Consider the following 19,247-nt stretch of genomic DNA (forward strand, 5'->3'; position numbering starts at 1 on the left):
ATCTCATAGCTACCCCAACACGTAGAACAGTGCATTTCACATAGTAAACATTCAGCAAACACCACAGTATTCATCACTGCCTTTGAACTGGAAAGTGTCACTTGACACCCGAGTTTGCCTCTCGCTTTGTTTTTCCTTTCGTTTCCCTTAATTGCCACTTAAGCTTTCTTCATCCTCTTGGCTTCCCGGGTGTCGCCATTTTGCCGGGCCAGTGGACTTTGACAAGGAGGCCGTTGGCCCCACAGTTCCTTCTCCAGAGAAGGAACTGCCCCGGGGGCCAATGGGCTACTCTGTTTGCCCTTTGAACCCACTGACTCATCACGTGGAGAGAAACAGGCCTTCGCTCTCTTCAGCAAACCCCCAAGTTATCGGCGGCCTTCAGTAATGAAGGCGATAAGCGTGCTTGTGATTTATAGCGTTCGGCTCTCCGGGGCTGGGTGGAGTTAGCAGCCCAATTCCAGTGCTGCTATCCGATCAGAGGCTCTACAAACAGCCTTGAATTCATTCGATGTATTTACTGAGCGCTTACTGTGTGCAGAGCACTGCATTAAGCACTTGGGAGAGTACAGTATAACGATAAACAGACACGTTCCCTGTCCACAGCGAGTTTACAGTCTAGAGGAGGAGACAGACGTTGATATAAAAAAATAAGTGACCGAAATGGAAATAAATGCCGAGGGGCCGGGAGGGGGGATGAATAGAGGGAGCAAGTCAGAGTGACACGGAAGGGAATGGGAGAGGGGCCTTACGGAGGGCCTCTTGGAGGAGATGGGCCTTCAGGAAAGCTTTGAAGCCGCGGGGAAGGGTCACACTGTCCGTGGGATATGAGGAGGGAGGGCGTTCCAGGCCAGAGGCGGGACTCGGGCGAGAGGTCGGCGGCGAGATGGATGAGGTGGAGATCCTCGGCTTCCTCATCTGGTCAAATGGGGATTAAGACTGTGAGCCCCATGTGGGACATGGACTGTGCCCAATCCGATGACCATATATCTACCCCTGTGCTTCGGAAGAGCGCCTTGGTAAACCACTCCCGTACTTTTACCGAGAAGACTCTACGGATCCACCACCAGAACGATTGCGGGAGGTGGGGCGTTCTGGGAGAGATGTGTCCGCGGGGTCACTGGGGGTCGGAAATGACCCGACACCATAAGGCGCTTAGAACGGTGCCCGGCACGTAGTAAGTGCTTAACAAATGCCATAAGATTTTTAAAAAAGTGAAGGGGAAACGTTTAGAGAGTAGATTCAATGCTTGCAGAGGCAGGTCGGGTAGGCAACGAGCAGAAATCTCAACGCATCTGGACCCCGGCTCCCTCTGATCTGTAAACTGCTCACGGGCAGGGAGTCCGTCTCCGAAGTACTGTTCTCCCCGCAAGCGCTTGGTACAGTGCTCCGCACACAGTAAGCGCTCCACCAATACTCTCAATCGGTTGATTGTTTCCCCCCCTCTCCCAATCCTGCAGGAACGGGAGCGTGATGGTCGACTTTGACCTTTTCTTCTCCCGGCGGGTGTCCGACGGAAACGCCAAGGATGCGCTGGTGCGGGGCATCGAGGCCAACGGTTCGAGCCTTTTACTGACTCTCCGGGTGGATCCAAGCAGCGTGGGCATCCTAGGTAGGTGGACCGTGGCCACTTTGACCGTTTTTTCCCCTCCCCGCCCCGCATCCGGCCTGTCGGGAGTCTGCCGGGAGCTGACCCGAAGGGGACGTACCCATAACCGCTCTGTCCCAGCCCCGTCTCACTCGGTCGGTGTTATCTGTCGAGCTTCTGATCGTCAAAGCGGGATTTGGTAAGCCCTTACTTTGTGCCAGGCGCTGTACTGTGAGAAGCAACGTGTCTCAGTCAGTGGAAAGAGCCCGGGCTCGGGAGTCAGAGATCGTGGATTCTAACCCCGGCTCGGCCACTTGTCAGCTGTGTGACTCTGGGCAAGTACCTAACTCCTCTGGGCCTCAGTGCCCTCATCTGTAAAATGGGGATTAAGACTGCGAGCCCCACGTGGGACTACCTGATCACCTTGTATCTACTCTGGTGCTTAGAAGAGTGTTTGGCACATAGTAAGTGCTTAACAAATACTATCATCATTATTGTTATTTTTGTTATTATTACTAAGCACTGGAGTTAGATATACGCTAATCGATTTGGACGCAGTCCCCGTCCCACGTGGGGCTCACGGTCTCAATCCTCATTTTCCAGATGAAGTAACTGTGGTACCAAGTGAAGTGACTTGCCCAAGGTCACCCATCTAGTCCCGGGAGTGATGGGACGGGGACTAGAATCCAGGTCCTTCTGACTCCCGGGCTCTATTTATTTATATTGTTGCCTCTGTTGCCCGTCTCCCCGCTTGTAGACTGTGAGCCCATGTTGGGTAGGGATGGTCTCTGTGTTGGCGAATTGTACTTCCTAAGCGCTTAGTACAGTGCTCTGCGCACAGTAAGCGCTCAGTAAATACAATTGAATGAATGAATGACTAGGCCCCCAGCTTCTCCAGCGAGGCTGCGCCCCTGCAGCGGTGTGGAAGTGTCCAATAGCAGTCTTAATTCTGTGGTGATGATGTTATTTTTTGCCCAGGAACCGAAAGCCACCCCACGATCAATCCTCAGGTAACACCAGGTGAGTTCTTTCGAGACAAAGGATCGTTTCGGCAAGCGCCTGGGAGGACCTTTCCCTCGAACGCTCTCACTTTCAGATCCTCCATCCCCACCAGGCCCCAAGCGATCGAGGATATTTACTGAGCAGTTCACCTGAGGCAGGGCGCTGCAGTTAGCACTTGAGAGCAGCGTACAGTGCTTGCCCTCGAGGCGCTTACTGGGTGCAGAGCTCTGCCCCAGGAGCTCGGGAGAGTAGGATACACGGTAGATCGGATCCCCGTCCTGTCACGGCGACATCAGTTAATCAATCTGGTGTTTTGTGAGCCTTTCCTGTGCGGGTCTGCAAGAGAAGCAGTGTGGCCTAGTGGAAAAAGCATGGGCCCGGGAGTCAGAGGACCTGGGTTCTAATCCCGGCTCTTCCACCCCTTTGCTCTGTGTCCGTGAGGAAGTCGCTTCCTTTCTCGGTGCCTTAGTTTCCTCTTCTGTGAAACGGGGATTAAATCCTGCTTAGGCAGTGAGCGCCATGTGGAATCGGGTCTGTGTCCTCCCTGATTATCTTGTCGACCCCAGAGCTTAGCACGGTTCTTGACACAGAGTAAGTATTTAATGACCACCCTTTTTAAAAAACGGCAGGACGGAGGAAATGAGGAGAGGGACCCTCCTGGAAAGCACCGTGGAAGTGTCCGTAAGGTTCTCTTCATTTTATGTCATGTCACTGGGGTTTTTTGACCAGGAACTGAACACACTCGGACCATCGGCCCAACACCGGGAGTGTTGCACGGTGTCTAAGACAAACCGCGTGCTCCAGGTGCACAGCGTCTAAGACAAACCGCGTGGTCTGGTGGAAAAAAACACGGGCTTGGAGTCGGAGGATCCGGGTTCTGATCTCAGCTCTTCCAGTTGCTCTGCCCGTTGCTTGCTCTGTGACCTTGCGCAAGTCACTTGAGTTTTTGGTGCCTCAGTTTCCTCAACTGTAAAATAGGGGTTAAGATTGAAAGCTTCATGTGGGACGTGGACTGTGTCCAACCTGATTACTTTGCATCTACACCAGTGCTTAGTATAGGGTCTAACACAGAGGAAGCGCTTAACAGATACCAAAGGAAAAAAAAAAGGGCTGCTTCCCAGCTGTGGAATTCAGAGGGCAGCACCAGAGCAAGGGGGGACCGGACCCCGCAGGTAAAAGCGTCAGACATGAAAGAATCGGATGCCGTGTCGGTAAAGGGGAAAGACCAGCCCCAAACCAGACTGTCGGCTATAAAACGGGGCAGATGCCGTCCTTAATGGGCCATGAAGTAAAAGCGCTTGGTTTTTTTCCAAATGGCCTTTTCCGGGAACTTTTTCAGTAGGAAAAGTTAAGGCTTTTACTTCCCAGGAGATGGCAGCATAGTTTTGCTTTTGGACCGGGCACCAAATTTAAGGAGCGTTTCCGTGTTTTCAGAAACCTCAGTCCGTTGGACCACTTCAGGCCCAGAAACGCTAGATAGGACATCGAGATGGCAGAATCCCTAGATTCTCCTCTGTGTACTGAGGCGGGCTGCTTTTCGGGTGGAAAATAGCAGCAGGTTCCAGAGGAGTTTGAGTTCACGGAGGGAAATTTCAGAGTGGCTGATAGTTGGCGTATGCTGGGTCACTGGAGGGGGAGAGCCGAGGCGGGTGGGATGGTCATTCTTTCGTTCGGTCGCATTTACTGAGCGCTTACTGCGTGCGGGAAGCGGTACTGAACGCTTGGGAAAGTACCACACAACAATCGACAGGGACGTTCCCTGCCCACGACCGGCTCACGGTCCAGAGGGGTGGAAATGAATAGCGATACAAATAGACGACATGACGGTTCTGTACGTAAGTGCTCTGGGGCTGGGAGGTGGGGGGAAAGAGCGAAGAGAGCAAGTCGGGGTGATGCGTAAGGAAGTGGGAGACGAGGAAAAGCGGGGCTTAGGCCGGGAAGGCCTCTTGGAGGAGCGGTGCCATGCTGGGTCACTGCGGGGAGAGTCAGGGATGGAGAAGGGGGAGTTGGGGTGTCGGGCGATCCCCCTCTAGCCACGAGGACGGTTGGCCTCGATGGCAACCAGCACACAATTCCTCCTAGCAACTCTGTCCCCGTCGGAGACCCGGATGGACCCAGAAGCCGAGCTACAGACGTTCTCAGGCTCTGATGGGCTTTCGCGACGTGCGAATTAGTGGGTAGAGCACAGGGCTGGGAATCGGAGGGACCCGGGTTCTAATCCCCCATGCCCCACTTACCTGCCGGGTGACTTTGGGTGAGTCAGTTCACTTCTGGCCTCCGTTCCCTCATCTGGAAAATGGCCATTCCATACCCGTTCTCCCTGCTTCTTAGACCGTGAGCCCCATGTGGAATCTGATTACCTTGTATCTACCCCAGAGCGTAGAACGCTGCTTGACACTTAGTAAGCACTTAATAAATCCCACAAAGATTATTATGGCGCTACCAGCATCATAATCAACCGATCAGATTTATCGAGCAGCGGAATAGATACAAGATCATCAGGCCCCCTGTCTCACACGGGGCTGCCCGGAAGCTGTTTATGGGCGGGGAATGTGTCCATTATATCGTTCTTTTATACTCTCCCAAGCGTTTAGTAAAATACTCTCCAAACACTCGGCGCTCAGCAAATAGCACCGACTGACCCAGTAGGAGGGAGAACAGAAATGGAATCCCCATTTTGGGGAAGAGTTAGCCGAGGTACAGAGAGGAGAAGTGACTCGTCCCAAATCACAAGGCGGGCAAGTGGCGGAGGCGGGATTCCAAACCCGGTCCCCCTGACCTCCGCGCCCTTCCCCGGTGGAATTCCGTCGGCTGGGTCGTCCGGCTGGGATGACCGAAGGGAAATGTCCTTTTCTTCCGGGCCCGTGATCCGTTTGCGTGGTGGTTCTTCCAGGCAGCACCACGTCCGGGTGCTCCGCCGGGACCAGGCCGTGTGCCGGCGGCCAGGACTACTGCATCCCACGGGATTTCCTCTGCGACGGCTTCCCGGACTGTCCCGACGCCTCGGACGAAGACCCTCGGGATTGCGGTGAGGGGGTGGCGGACGGGGGGGGGGGGGGGGGGGGGGGCGACCCCCTCCGGCTCGGTGACGCCTATGTTATTCTCGACCGGGTCTTGTCGTCGTCAGACGGACGGGCGGGTCGGGGCAAGGTGGTCTCCGATTCCCCCAGCGGCCTTCCAGACAGATCACGTGCCCCGGATACCCCCTTAAATAGGATCATGGGGGACGTTAAGTCCGCGCTAAGTGACCGGCCCTGTGCTAAGCACTGGGATAGGTACGGTATGATCAAATCAGACGCAGGCCCTGTCCTTCGTTCAGTCGTATTTATTGAATGCGATTGAATACAGGGCTTGCAAGCTAAGTGGGAGGAAGAACAGTATAATAATAATATTTGTTCCGCACTTTGTAACCGCCAAGCACCGTATTAAGCGCTGGAGTGGACAGAATGCGATCAGATCAGACGCCATTCCCGGTCCCGCTTGAGACCCACAATCTAAATGTGAGGGAGAACAGTAATAATCATAATAATAATAATGATGATGGTATTAGTTAAGCACTTACTATGGGGTGGATACAATCAGATCAGACACCATTTCTATCCCACCTAGAGCTCACAGCCTAAGAGGGAGGGAGAACAGACATGACGATAATAATTGCAGTGATGATAATAACTGAGGTACTTGTTAAGCACTTCTTACGTACCAGGCACTGTACTGAGCACTGGGCTGATTATCAGGTTGTATAGAGTCCCCGTCCCACACGAGGCCCGCAGTCTCAATCCCCATTTTACAGATGAGGGAAGTGAAGCCCGGGGTCGCACAACGGACCGGTGGCAGAATAGGGTTTGGAACCCGGGTCCTTCTGACTCCAAGGCCGTGCTCTTTCCACCGGGCCTCGTTGCTTCTTTCCCTCCCCGTTTTCCAGATGAAAACGTTAGACCTGCTCGTGAAGATGTTTAATCTGTGCTCTGGGATGAGCTGGCTTCCATTAATTTTCCCTCCTTTTCCCCGCTGATGAGGCACTGGAGCCTACGTCCAGAATGTCTTATTTAGTGGGCAGCGCTTGTGCCTGATTGTCGGAAGACCTGGCTTCTAGTTCCAGCTCCGTTTCCTCATCTGTGTAATGGGTCGAAGATGAATTGGGAGCCCCGGGTGAGACTGGAACTGTGTCCCGTTTTATAATCTCCAATCTACCCGAAGCTCGGCACAGAGGAAGCCTGGAATAAATCCCAGAATTAATCAATTCTGCACCTGAAGGCAAACGGGGGCAGAAATGACAGGCCCTTTTCATAAGGGAGGGATGACAAGAAGCAGGGCGGCCTGGCGGAAAGAACCCTCTGGCTGTGTGACTTTGGGTGAGTCACTTCACTTCTCTGTGCCCCAGATCCCTTATCTGCAAGACAGGGACTCGGGACCTGTTCTCCCTCCTATCTTAGACTGCGAACCTCGTGCGGAACCCGATCAGCTCGTCTCTCCCCCAGCGCTCGGTCCGGTGCTCGCCCCGTACCGAGCGCTTAACGAAAACCACTGTCATCATCATTAGAGAAGCAGCGCGGCTCAGTGGAAAGAGCCCGGGCTTGGGAGTCGGAGGTCATGGGTTCGACTCCCGGCTCTGCCACTCGTCGGCTGTGTGACGGTGGGCGGGTCGCTTCACTTCTCTGGGCCTCGGTTCCCTCATCTGTAAAATGGGGATTAACCGTGAGCCTCACGTGGGACGACCTGATTCCCCTGTATCTCCCCCAGCGCTCAGAACGGTGCTCTGCACGTAGTAAGCGCTTAACAAATACCACCCTTATTATCACGATTATCACCGTTGTAATTATTTGCTCTCATGATGACGACGATGATCCTTCTCGACCTCCCCTGCCGTCTCTTCCCAGCTACCGTTTGCGATGGCCAATTTCTGCTGACGGGTCCCTCCGGGAACTTCCACTCGATGAATTACCCGAAGCCTTACAACTCAAACATCGCGTGCCAGTGGGTTATACGGTAGGCGCCTTCCCAATCTCCCCGACTCCGAGAGGCCCCCCGCGCCGGTCCGAGGAATCGTCTCCGGGGCCGAGAGCTCGCTACGGGCAGGGAACGCGTCCACCGACTCCGTCGGGCTGCCCTCTCCCAAGCTCTTCGTACGGTTCTCTGCGCGTTGTAAGCGCTCAGTAAATATCCCTGATTGATGGACTGATAGAGCCCTAATAACAATAATGCTAATTCTGGCATTTAATAATAATGATAGGATTTAGCACTTCCGCAAGTATCCGTCATTTATTTCCACCTCCGTCTCCCCCACTAGACTGTAAGCTTCTTGAGAACGGCCGTGTGTCCTGCAAACTCTGTTGTGTTGTACCCTCCCAAGCGCTTAGCACAGTGCTCCGCACACAGAGCGCTCAAGAAATACCGCCCACCGATCTATCTAGCCTGTGAGTGGATCGCGTGGGTTGTCGTGGGTTGGTCTAGACTGTGAGCTCGGAGTGGGCGGGGAATGTCCCCGTTGTTTAGTGTTGCGCTGTACTTTCCCAAGCGCTGAGTTGAGTGCTCCGCACACGGTAAGCGCTTAATAAATGCCGCTGGATGAACGAAGGAACGACTGGCGCTTGGAAACCCTTGGCAGAATCCAAAGCAACTCGATCCGAGTTGCAGACCGTGCTTCGGGTCCCTCATCTGTAAAATGGAGACGAAGCGCGTGAGCCCCACGTGGGCCACGGATCGGGTCCGACCTGATTCCCTCGTATCTGCCCCGGCGCTTAGTACGGTGCCTGGCACGTAGTCAGCGCCTAAAAGCCCGTTTTTACAACACAATCTGAAACCTGTCCGGAGCTGTGTGCGTCCTCTCGATCCCCAAATGGCTTGCTTTCGGCTCTCAATCTGTGCCCAAGTCCCGCCACCTGAAGCGGCCCCGGCCCTCTCGATTCACATCCAGGAGCAGCGTGGCCCAGTCGAGAGAGCCCGGGCCCGGGAGTCAGAAGGTCCTGGGTTCTAATCCCAGCTCCGCCACTTGTCTGACCTTGGGCGATTCATTTCACCTCTCGGCCCCTCAGTTCTCTCATCTGTAAAATGGGGATAAAGCCCGTGAGCGCCCCGCGGGCCAGGGACTTGGTCCAACCCGATGTGCTGGAGCACTTACTGTGTTCAGAGGACCGTACTAAGCGCTTGGGAGTGGACAACAAACAACAAAGGGAGGAGCCCCGGGAGAGGTGGTCCTCGAAACTGCCCTCGCTTGATTTCAGGGTGAATCAAGGATCCGCCATTCAGCTGAACTTCGCTTCTTTCGACACCCAGCATTACGCAGACGTGCTCTATATCTACGAAGGCACAAGACGAAACAAGGTCCTCCGAGGTGAGATGGGGCTCGTGGACTCGCGGGGAGCCGAGGCCCTGCTGTCATCAGCCCATCGGCGGTGTTTATTGAGCGCTTACCCTGCGCAGAGCACTGCGCTTGGTACCTACCCACGTGGGACAGGGACTGCATCCAGCTTGACGTCGATCCACCCCGGCGCTTAGAACGGCGCTTTACTCGTAGTAAGCCCTTAACCAGTACCGTAATGATGATTATCCTCTGCTGCTTATGCGCCCCCTCAACTACGTAGTAGACGCCCCGCTGCTTACTCCCTCGACTACTTGCCCACTCACCTTCTTCCTCCTATCTGTGAATTCGGCCGGTCGGTTGTGTCTGAGCGCTTACCGGGTGCGGGACGCGGTACTGAGCACCGGGGAGAGTACGATACGACAATGAACAGACGTATTCCCAACCGACAACACACCCAGAGTCTAGAGGGAGGGACGGATATTAATATCACTAGATTACACTAGATTATCACAGGCGCCGTGGGGCTGGTGGGGGAAGGAATGAATAAAAGGAGCCAGTCAAGGCGACGCAGAAGGGAGCGGGAGAAGAGGCAAGGAGGGCTCAGTCGGGGAAGGCTTCTTGGAGGAGACGGGCCTTCAGTGAGGCTTTGAAATGGCGGAGAGGAATCGTCCGTTAGGTGTGAGGGGGGAGGATGTTCCGGTAAATGATTTTGAGATCCTTCTCCCCCACTAGATTATAAGAACCCTGATGGTAGGGATTGTGTGTATTAGCTCTTGGGAACTCTCCCAAGCGTTTAGTGCAGTGTGCTGAGCACTGTAAGATACTCGATAGATATTTAGTCTGGGCTGGAAGTTCCTGAGGCGAGCTCTACTTCTGGGTCCTGCCTTTAGAGATGAGAGGCAGGGCAAAAAGCGGTGCCAAGTTGTGAAGGCGGAGTTGACCGGCGAATGGGTCCTTCCTTCAACCGAGCAAGTCACGAGGACCTGGGTTCTAATCCTGACTCTGCCACAGGTCGAGTGTGGGACCTTGGGCGCGTCACTTCTCATCTCTGTACCTCAGTTATCTGGAAAATGGGGATTCAGAGCGTGAGCCCCATGTGGTGCGGGGCCTCTGCCCAACCTGATTAACTTGTATCTACAGTCTAGCATCTAAAGCGCTGCTTGGCATATAGTAAGCGCTTATCGAGTACCATTCTAATTATTATTAGCTGGCCTCCCCGCCCGCCCCAGCCCGATCCGCTCCCTGTGTCTCTCCGACAGCGTCCCTCTGGGGGAAGGATCCCGGAACTTTCCGCATCTTTTCACACGAAGCCACCGTAGAGTTCGTCGCGGACTTTGACGAAAACGAGCACACGGGCTTCCACGCGACGTACGGCGCGTTCGGCATCGACGAGCTGAGCGGTAGGTACTCGAGAAACAGCGTGGCCCAGCGGATAGAGAACGAGCCCGGGAGAGAGACTTCTCTGGGACCACTGAGATCGTTTCCCGGCGCGCCCCGCTCCAGGTCGGATGAAACGTGGGCGTGTTCTCTTTACGGACAGACGGTGAAAAAATCAACTGCGATTTTGAGGATGGATTCTGTTACTGGATCCAGGATCTCCAAGATGAAGACGAGTGGGAGAGGATTCAGGGATACACCTTCCCTCCGCAGACCGGACCCAGTTACGATCACACTTTCGGCAATTCGTCAGGTACCTCAGCCCCGTCCGCGAGGGGTAACGGTCAGCGTAGGTGCTCTGTCCCGCGGGAGGCCTCTGGCCTCAACATTAGACTCCACATCCAAATCTCGCTTCGCCGAGTCGGGGGACGGAAGCGATTTCGCGTAGTAATCGACACGGGTGTGGTGTCGGCGAAGCGCCTGCGGCGTGCCGGGCACGCACCTGAGCGCCGGGGTAGATCCGAGTCAAGCAGCTCCAACACAGTCCGTGTCGCTCGTGGGGTCCTAGGCTAAGTAGGAGGGAGAAGAGATGCTTCAGTCCCATTTTCAAGATGCGAAAACTAAGGCCCAGAGGAGGTAAGCGACTTGCCCGAGATCACACAGCGGGATTAGAACCCAGGTCCTCCGACTCCCAGGCTCTTCACTGAGCCGCAGTGCTGCTCGTGCACCAAGCCTTCAACTCTCCCCTGTAACGCTTTGCCATGGTGACGTAAGCTCCCTCTACCTTGTGGGCAGGGAATGTGTCTGTTTACGGTGATACTGTAACTCTCCCAAGCGCTCAGCACAGCGTTCTGCACGCGGAAAGCGCTCAAATATGAACGAACGAACACGCGGGTCTAGTCCTCCAGCTAAGTGAGGGAGGGGGACTCTAACCCACAAGTGCTTCTGGGAATTGAAGTCCTGGGCGCTCAAAATGGCCACCCGGAATAGGTGGAGCTTCGCGTGATGCGGCGTGCGCTAAATCACCGATGTCAGCCCCACGGATCGCCACACGGGTGGGAATCAGAGTCTCGGGTTTAGCCCCCTGCCAACGAAAGCCGTCAGGCCTCTCGGACGAGCGGCGCTCCCCGTTGCCCTTCATCCGTTCCCCACAGCCAACGCCACCCCTTACAGTTGATCCCCTTTGCCATTTTGCAGGGTTTTATATCTCTACGCCCGTCGGACCCGGAGGCAGACGGGAGAGAGTCCGGCTTTTAAGTCTCCCTCTGGTGCCCGCCTCGGGTCCAGTGTGCTTCAGCTTCTGGTACGGTGGAATTTATGACTCCGCTTTCACGTCGACATTGTTCCCGCTGGAATCTAGAAGGCCTTCGAGGCAAACGGGCCAAGTGTTCGGCCTCAGAGTTCCGCTAGAAAGAGTTTCCAGGGATTGATTAACAACCCTCTGAAGGATTTACTCCGCCAACAGCCAGAGCGTCCGCCCGGCGCTTAGCCTGTGCGGAGCGATGCGCGACGTGGTTGGGAGAGAATGATTCAGTTAGCGATCGCTGCCCCCGAGGACCTTATCCTACGTCAGAGAAATCAGATGCTGAAAGAAATTACAGCTAGTGGGAAGCAATAAAGCATAAAAAGATGAACATAGGTGCTTCGCTTAGGGAGCCCCAGTGCTCAGCTGAAGGGCAGATACTGAATAAGCATTTGGGGCGGGGGGGGGGGGGAATATAGAATGAGAAGATGAAGGATTAATCAGGGAAGAGGAGGAGACGTGATTTCTGTAGAGTCTTGAAACGGGAAAGCGGTGGAGACAAGGGGAAAGCGTGATCTGTCTGAGCTTCTCTTTCCTCATCTGTAAAATGGGGAGGAAATGATTGTTTTTATTCCCTCCTAGACCGTGAGCCCCTTGAGGGAGAGGCACTGGGTCCCTTTGGATTCTCTCTACCCCGGCACTTATCGTACATCTCGGTGTGGTGGATAGGGCAGGGGCCGGGGATTCGAAAGGTCATGGGTTCTAATCCCAACGCTGCCGCTTGTCTGATGTGTGACCTTGGGCAAGTCACTTCACCTCTCTGGGCCTCAGTTACCCCGTTTGCAAAATAGAGATTGAGAGCGTGAGCCCCACGTGGGACGGGGACTGTGGCCTACCTGATTTGCTTGTATCCAGCCCAGTATAGTAAGTATATAGCTTAGTATAGGCCCTGGCACTTAACAGATAAAACAATTATTATATACCAAACGCTTACTGTGGACCATTGTCCTCACTGTTGCTATTAGGAAGACATTTTTAAAGTACCCTTCTCTAAATTTTATCATCACAAATAAAAGTGGAGATGGGGATATTGTGAAAATATTCATTTGATGAGATACGTTACCCCGAAAATCTCTTGTATTTTGTACTCTCCCAAGCACTTAATACAGCGCTGTCAACACAGTAAGCGCTGGGTAGTATGACGGATGGGTTGATTTTTGTTTCCAATCCAGGTATCATATGTATGGGGATGCCGTATATCGTTTAAGCGTTAATATCAGCGACGAACACAATGGTGAAAAGACCGTTTTCCAGAAGGAAGGCAATTATGGGGACAACTGGAATTATGGCCAAGTCACGTTGAATGAAACCGTTCCTTTTCAGGTGAGCAGAGATGTCATATTGTTCTTTGCATTTGTTCGTTCGTGCATCCGCTCATTCGTTCAGCCGTATTTACTGAGCGCTTACCGTGTGCAGAGCACTGTACTAAGCGATGGGGAATGTATGATATAACGACAAACAGACACATTCCCTGCCTCAGTGAGCTTACAGGATAGAAGGGGAGACAGATATTAATGGAAAGAGAGAGAGAAAGAAAGGGAGGGAGGGAGAGAGGGAGGGAGAAAGAAAAAAGGAGGGAAAAAGAAAAAAGGAGGGAGGAAAAAAAAAGAGGGAGAAAGGGAGAAAGGGAGGGAGAAAGAAAGAAATGGAGGAAGGGGGAGAAAGAAAGAAAAAGGAAGGGAGATAGGGAGAAAGCAAGAAAAGGGAGAGAGAGAAAAGAAAGGAAAGGAAAAAGTGGTTGAGCTGGCAATCGTGCGCTCCCCGAAAAGGAGGAGAGGGGCAGAGTACAATAGGATGGGACAGATTGATTTCACAGGGAGAGGAGGGAAGCAGCATCGGGAGACCCAAGGTTGGGCCCCAGATGGGGCCGGATGAACCCGCCCACAAGACGGCAGAGGGCCAGCCTCGCTTCTGCTCTCTCTGGGCCGAACCTCTGGAGCCGTAGGGGCTGCGGACGGTCGGGTATCGGCTCCGCGCCCATCCATCTCTTGGGAATTTCAGGTGGCCTTCGACGCCCACCGGAACCGTGGGCCGAGCGACATAGCGTTGGACGACGTCGGCCTGGCCGCCGGAAGCTGCAACGCCGGCCCGTACCCGGAGCCCACGCCCGTCCCGACCACGACGGCGGCTCCGGAGTTTCCCAGTGAGTACTGCCCCCGGGAACCGGCGGGCTTGGCTCCGCTCAGGGGCGCGGCCTGGATGTGGGAGAGGATTGTCGGAGCCCCACGGACATTCTTTGCGGGGGAGGATTGGAGCCTCCAGAGCCTCTTTGGGGAGAGGGTTGGAGCGCCCCAGGACCCTCTTCTGATCTGGTTAAAACTTCAAGACCCCAGGATTCCTGCATCTCCCCGCGAACTCCTCTCCAGGGAGGGGGTCTCCCCCTCCACCCCGGCCCTACCCCACTGGACGATCAAGCCGGAGCCCATCACCCCGCACCCTCCCCACCCTCTCGCCGAGGCCGTGGGTCTCACCGGAGCTCGGAGCCCGAAAACCGCAGATGCCCGTTGGCTGCTAACCAAGGGTCCCCCAAGAGCTCCCCCAAAACATCCCGTCATTCACTCGTTCGATCGGTCGGTCCCTCCAGGTTGAGTGGCCTGTGTCGGAGGATGCTTCTGAAGCCGCGTAACTGAGCGACCGATTGATAGACCTGAGCCCTCCTTGCAGCTGGCACCAGAAGCCATGGCTGTAAAAGAGGACGGAGGGGATTACTCCTCGGGCAGCGTCCCCACACCCGAGGACAAGGTCTGTGCCAGTTAAAACCGGGGCGTGAGCCCAGGGGGGCGTTATCCTCCCTTGAAGAAGAGGCTGAGTTTCCCTTTCCCTCGGGAATTGATTATAAGGGCTCCTTTGTCCCCGCTTCCCGTTAAGCTCTTCGTGAGCGGACGTTTTGGCTTCTCCCTCTGTCGGACCCTCCCAGGCGCTTAGTCCAGTGCTCCGCACACCGTACCGGGAAGCGGCGTGGCCCAGCGGATAGAGCGTGGGCCCGGGAGGCAGAAGGACCTGGGTTCCGTTTCCGCTCCCCCACTTGTCTGCTCCGTGACCTTGGGCAATTCGCGTCACTTCTCTGGACCTCGGGTTCCTCAACCGTAAAATGGAGAGTAAAACTATGAGTCCCATGTGGGACAGGGACTCGTGTCCAACCCGATTTGCTTGTATCCACCCCAGCGTTTAGTACAGTGCCTGGCACACGGTAAGCGTTTAACCGGTACCATTTTTTTTAAAAGCTGACACTTTTCCAGCTCGAAAGGACGTAGAGCAAAAGAAAGGCTTGCCGTATTACGGTCGAGGCAACTGATCTTCCCACCTGACGTTTATACATCTATGCTTTTTCACCTATAGAAAGGGGATTCATTACCTCTCCTTCTCCCTCCTACTTAAACTTTGAGCCCCGTGAGGGACCTGATTACCTTGCCTCTGCCCCAGGGCTTAGTACAGTGCTCGGGACATTGGAGGCGCTTAACAAATACTATTATCATCATTGGTATTATCTTGGTGCTATCATCGTCGTCGTCGTCGTTTCCGTAAATCAGAAGATGCCATAAATAAGACCAAAGCTTTGGAAAAAGAGCAGAAGCCACCAAACAAAAGATGTCTATAAATCACTTGGCAACCACCGGCCTGTCTTATTTACATATTGTTTTAAAACGCCTGTCAGGGGAGCAAGCCCTTAAAAATCAATCCTGCCAACAGAGAGGGAGATGGATGGATTGAGCACGGCAGCCCCTCGCATGAGAACAGCTCGGCAGGTTCATCTCGGCTGAACTAGTAACGTCTCTCCCTTCCCCCCTAGTAACATCATTAATAATGATAACGATAGCGGCGTCTGTTTAGCACGCACCGTGCGCCAAGATCCAATAGAGTCAGATCAGCCAGATTCAGCCAATAATAAAGATGATAATGGTATTTCTTAAGGCTGTAGTAAGCGCTTAACAAATACGGTAATTATTATTATCATTATTTAGCGCTTAATAGGTGCCAGGCGCCGTACTAAGTGCTGGAGTAGGTGCAGGCTAATCAGGTTGGGCACAGTCCCTGTCCCATATAATGATGATAATAATTATGGTATTGGTTAAGCGCTTACTGTGTGCCGGGCACCGCACTAAGCGGTGAGGTGGATGCAAGCAAATCAGGTCGGACACAGTCCCCGTCCCACACGGGGTTCACGGTCTCGATCCCCGTTTTACAGATGAGGTAACCGAGGCCCAGAGAAATGAAGCGACTTGCCCAAGGGGTCGGGATTAAAACCCGTGACCTCCTGTCTCCCGAGCCTGTGCTTCGTCCGCTATGCCCTGCTGCTTCTCAATAACGGCGCAGACTTTCGGAACCGCGTTTTAGGAGCCGACGCTGGCTCCATAAAGATAATCACGCAGCCTCTCCCACCTGGCTGGGCCGCCGGGAGAGTAGACGGGGCTTAGCGTGATGAGATGCTCCGGCAGATCGGTGCTCTGAAGCTCCCCACACATCTCCTTAAGCCAGAGGTGAAAAGGACCCGTACTCGCCGGCTCTTGGATGTAGTAATGGGATTAGAAATTCATCTCGAGGAGTGCCCCTCTGATATTCCAAAGACAGGGAACCACTCGGGGCTCTTTCCTTTCTCCCTGAAGATACCGAGAGTCAGCATCTTGGGGACGCGGGGAGGCAGAGTTCTGCTCCCAGTGCTCCGGTCCTCCGGATTGCAGGCTAATGGAGGGTCAGGGAAGGCCAGAGATGCAGGCGGAAGGCAGGATGGCATTTTTGCCACGGGGGAACGGTCACCCCGACTCTGTCGGCTGGCCGAGGCCGTGGGCTGGGGGACTTGGTGAAATTGCACCCGCGTTCCCCTCCTCCCTTTCCCCTAACGACAGCAGTAGTTTTGATATCTGTAAAGCGCTTATTACGGGTCAAGGACCGGACTGTTTTTTACCAAGAAAACTCTATGGCCCTACATATCGGGATGGCTACCGGGGAACAAAGACGGGAGGTTCTGGAGAAGATATATCCATAGCGTCGCTGTGGATCGGAAACAAGTCGAAGGCGTTGGACTGTACGAGTTAATGGGATCGGACGCAGTCCCCGTTCCACGTGGGGCTCGCGGTCTAAGTAGGAGGGAGAAAAGGAATCGAAGCCCCGTTTTACAGATAAGGGAGAGGAGGCCTAGATAATTTCAGGGACACAGCAAGCGAGAAGTAGCAAGGCCCGGCAGAAAAAGCACAGGCCTGGGAGTCAGAAGCTATCTGGGGTCTAATTCCGGCTCCTCCACGTGTTTGCTGGGAGGCCTTGGGCGAGTCACTCAAGTTCTCCGGGCCTCGTTTACCTCACCTGTAAAATGGGGTTTAAGAGTGAGCCGCACGTGGGACAGGGACTGTGATCCAACTGCTTGTATCTACCTCTGTGCTGAGCACGGTGCCTGGCACCGAGTAAGGGCTTAAGAAATGACGTTAAAAAAAACGAACTAGGGCCGGAGCTGAGATTGGAGCTCAGATCCGTTGACTCCCGGGTCCTGTGATCTTTTCGCTAGGCTACCGCCCCTGGGTTGGGTATCCCTTCTGCCTCCCCCTCACTGCCTGCAGGGAGATCCAAAGATGGGGCAGTGACTGAGAACCCAACTTTTCAGGGAGCAACCTGATGGGAAGTGTGTGAGTGAGGGAGTCGGGAGACCTGGATTCCCTGTTGACTCCCCTTATAGGAAAAATAAACGTAAGATACCCCCTTCCATCAGCAACCCCGTGTGAGCCAGGGGACGGTTTCCATCTGATTACATTGTCTCCGTCTCCAGGTTTGACACCGAGCCCATGTTGGATAAGTGGCGTAACGGACGAATTATCGAAGCCCGCTTTTGAGGCAGAGAAGCGGGGTGGCTCAGTGGCACGGGCCTGGGAGCCAGCAGGTTCTGGGTTCTAATTCCAACTCCACCACTTGTCTCTTGTCTCACTTCTCTGAGGCTCAGGCCCCTCATCTGTAAAATAGATTTAAGACCGTTAGTCCTGTGTGGGACTGCGTCCGACCTGATTACTTCGTATCAACCTCAGCGCTCAGAACAGTGTCTGGCACAAAGTAAGCTCTTAACAAATACCATAAGAAAAAGAAAGAAAAGGGAAGTCTGACTAACGTGGGACTTGTCTGTGCATGTTTCCCAGCAAAAGCTCACGGACAGGAACAGCAAGTTCTTAACAATTCCCGCTCTTTTTCCTTCCAGCCAACTGCGGAGGGCCCGTGAAACTCTCGGAGCCCAATTCAACGTTCAGCTCGATGAATTACCCGAACATCTACCCCAATCAAGCTTTCTGTGAGTATGTCGTCGTCGCCTCCCTCCTCACCTCTCTCTCTTTCTTGTCTCTCTGACCAAACCCCCTCTTTCCTCTTTTCCCGGTCCCTCTGCGTCGCCCTGATTTTCCCCCTTCATTCGCCCTCCCTCCTATCCCCACGGCACGTACGAATATATCCGCGTATATCTGTAATTCAGGTATTTATGTGTATTAATGTCTGTCTCCCCCTCTAGACTGTGAACTCACTGTGGGCGGGAAATGTGCCTGTTTACTGTTCTATTGTACTTTCCCAAGTGCGTAAAACAGTGCTCTGCACACAGTAGGCACTCAGTAAATATGACTGAATGAATGATTCTTCGGGGAAATGTGAGCTATAGGGGGAGAAAAGGGGATTTGTCGTTTACAGCATAAAGGCCATCGTGATGAGGAGCGGATGCTTTTACCCCCATTCCAGGTATCTGGTATTTACACGCGGAAGAAGGGAAGAATATCCGACTTCACTTTCAAACGTTTGACTTAGAGAATGTCGTGGATGTGGTCGAAGTCAGAGATGGCAGCGGAGAGGACTCACGGCTTCTAGGCAGGTGTCACTGACGGCAGGCGAATTCTAACGGGAGGCTCATGTGCGTCTCCGACACCCCCTCCCCCCGGGTGTGAAATCGTCCTTTTTAGTAGGTAGGGTGACCCTGAATCCCGATTGTATGGGGAAGAGGGGGTCCCGAAAATTTGTGACCCTTTTTCCTAGTCACCCAGGGTGCCACCCGAGATCCAGATCACACAGAGCACGGGGCCCGATGGGGGAACGAGGGACGGACGGTGTCGCCCAGCCGTGTCTCGGCTTCCGGCTGGAAGTGCTGGGGAAGCCGTCCTGGTTTCTGGAAAACGGTTCCCCGACGGAAGTCAAAGCCACCCAAGTCGGAGCGAGGCGCCAGCCTCCTCCTCTCCTGTGTCCCAGGCTTGATTCTCCAGTGATGGGGATTTGGTAGCCGTCCACCGAGACGATCGATCGACCCGGAGAGATGGGGAGATCTGAGGTTCGACTTAGGGACGGAGTCCTTCTCTCGGGGCCGGCCCGAGCCCCGTTGAAATTTGATTCGGAAGAGGCGCCTTTTCCCAAAAGTTTCCCAAGCCCAGCCACGATAGGAGTGCCCTGTCGCTCCCCGGGTCACTGACCCCACCTGCGTTTTCTACGAACACAGCCGTGTACACGGGGCCTGGGCCCATGCAGGACGTCTACTCCACCACCAACACGATGACCGTCCTCCTCATCACCGACAAGACTGTGGGGAGAAGTGGCTTCCTGGCCAACTTCACCAGCGGGTACAATCTGGGAATGGAAGGTAGGCAGAGGGCCCAGGACCCAGTGTCCCCAAGGGGTTGCCTCCAGACTTCACGACCGGGAGACCCGAGGCCGTGACCTGTCGTATTTCT

The 19,247-nt window shown here is 54.3% G+C and overlaps 1 protein-coding gene across 1 annotated transcript in view; it reads left to right on the forward strand.

Annotated features, from left to right (window-relative positions):
* TMPRSS15 (transmembrane serine protease 15) overlaps positions 1 to 19,247 on the forward strand; it is a 62,193-nt gene that overhangs the window by 27,591 nt on the left and 15,355 nt on the right. The window contains exons 7-19 of the mRNA XM_039914552.1: positions 1,458 to 1,702; positions 2,564 to 2,605; positions 5,481 to 5,615; positions 7,468 to 7,576; positions 8,812 to 8,921; positions 10,151 to 10,291; positions 10,432 to 10,581; positions 11,466 to 11,571; positions 12,744 to 12,894; positions 13,573 to 13,714; positions 17,747 to 17,836; positions 18,271 to 18,396; positions 19,016 to 19,156. Coding sequence (XP_039770486.1) covers positions 1,458 to 1,702; positions 2,564 to 2,605; positions 5,481 to 5,615; positions 7,468 to 7,576; positions 8,812 to 8,921; positions 10,151 to 10,291; positions 10,432 to 10,581; positions 11,466 to 11,571; positions 12,744 to 12,894; positions 13,573 to 13,714; positions 17,747 to 17,836; positions 18,271 to 18,396; positions 19,016 to 19,156 — 1,688 coding nt within the window. The remainder of the gene's footprint in view (positions 1 to 1,457; positions 1,703 to 2,563; positions 2,606 to 5,480; positions 5,616 to 7,467; positions 7,577 to 8,811; positions 8,922 to 10,150; positions 10,292 to 10,431; positions 10,582 to 11,465; positions 11,572 to 12,743; positions 12,895 to 13,572; positions 13,715 to 17,746; positions 17,837 to 18,270; positions 18,397 to 19,015; positions 19,157 to 19,247) is intronic.

This window comes from Ornithorhynchus anatinus, chromosome 17 (assembly GCF_004115215.2).
Source record: "Ornithorhynchus anatinus isolate Pmale09 chromosome 17, mOrnAna1.pri.v4, whole genome shotgun sequence".
Lineage (NCBI taxonomy): Eukaryota > Metazoa > Chordata > Mammalia > Monotremata > Ornithorhynchidae > Ornithorhynchus > Ornithorhynchus anatinus.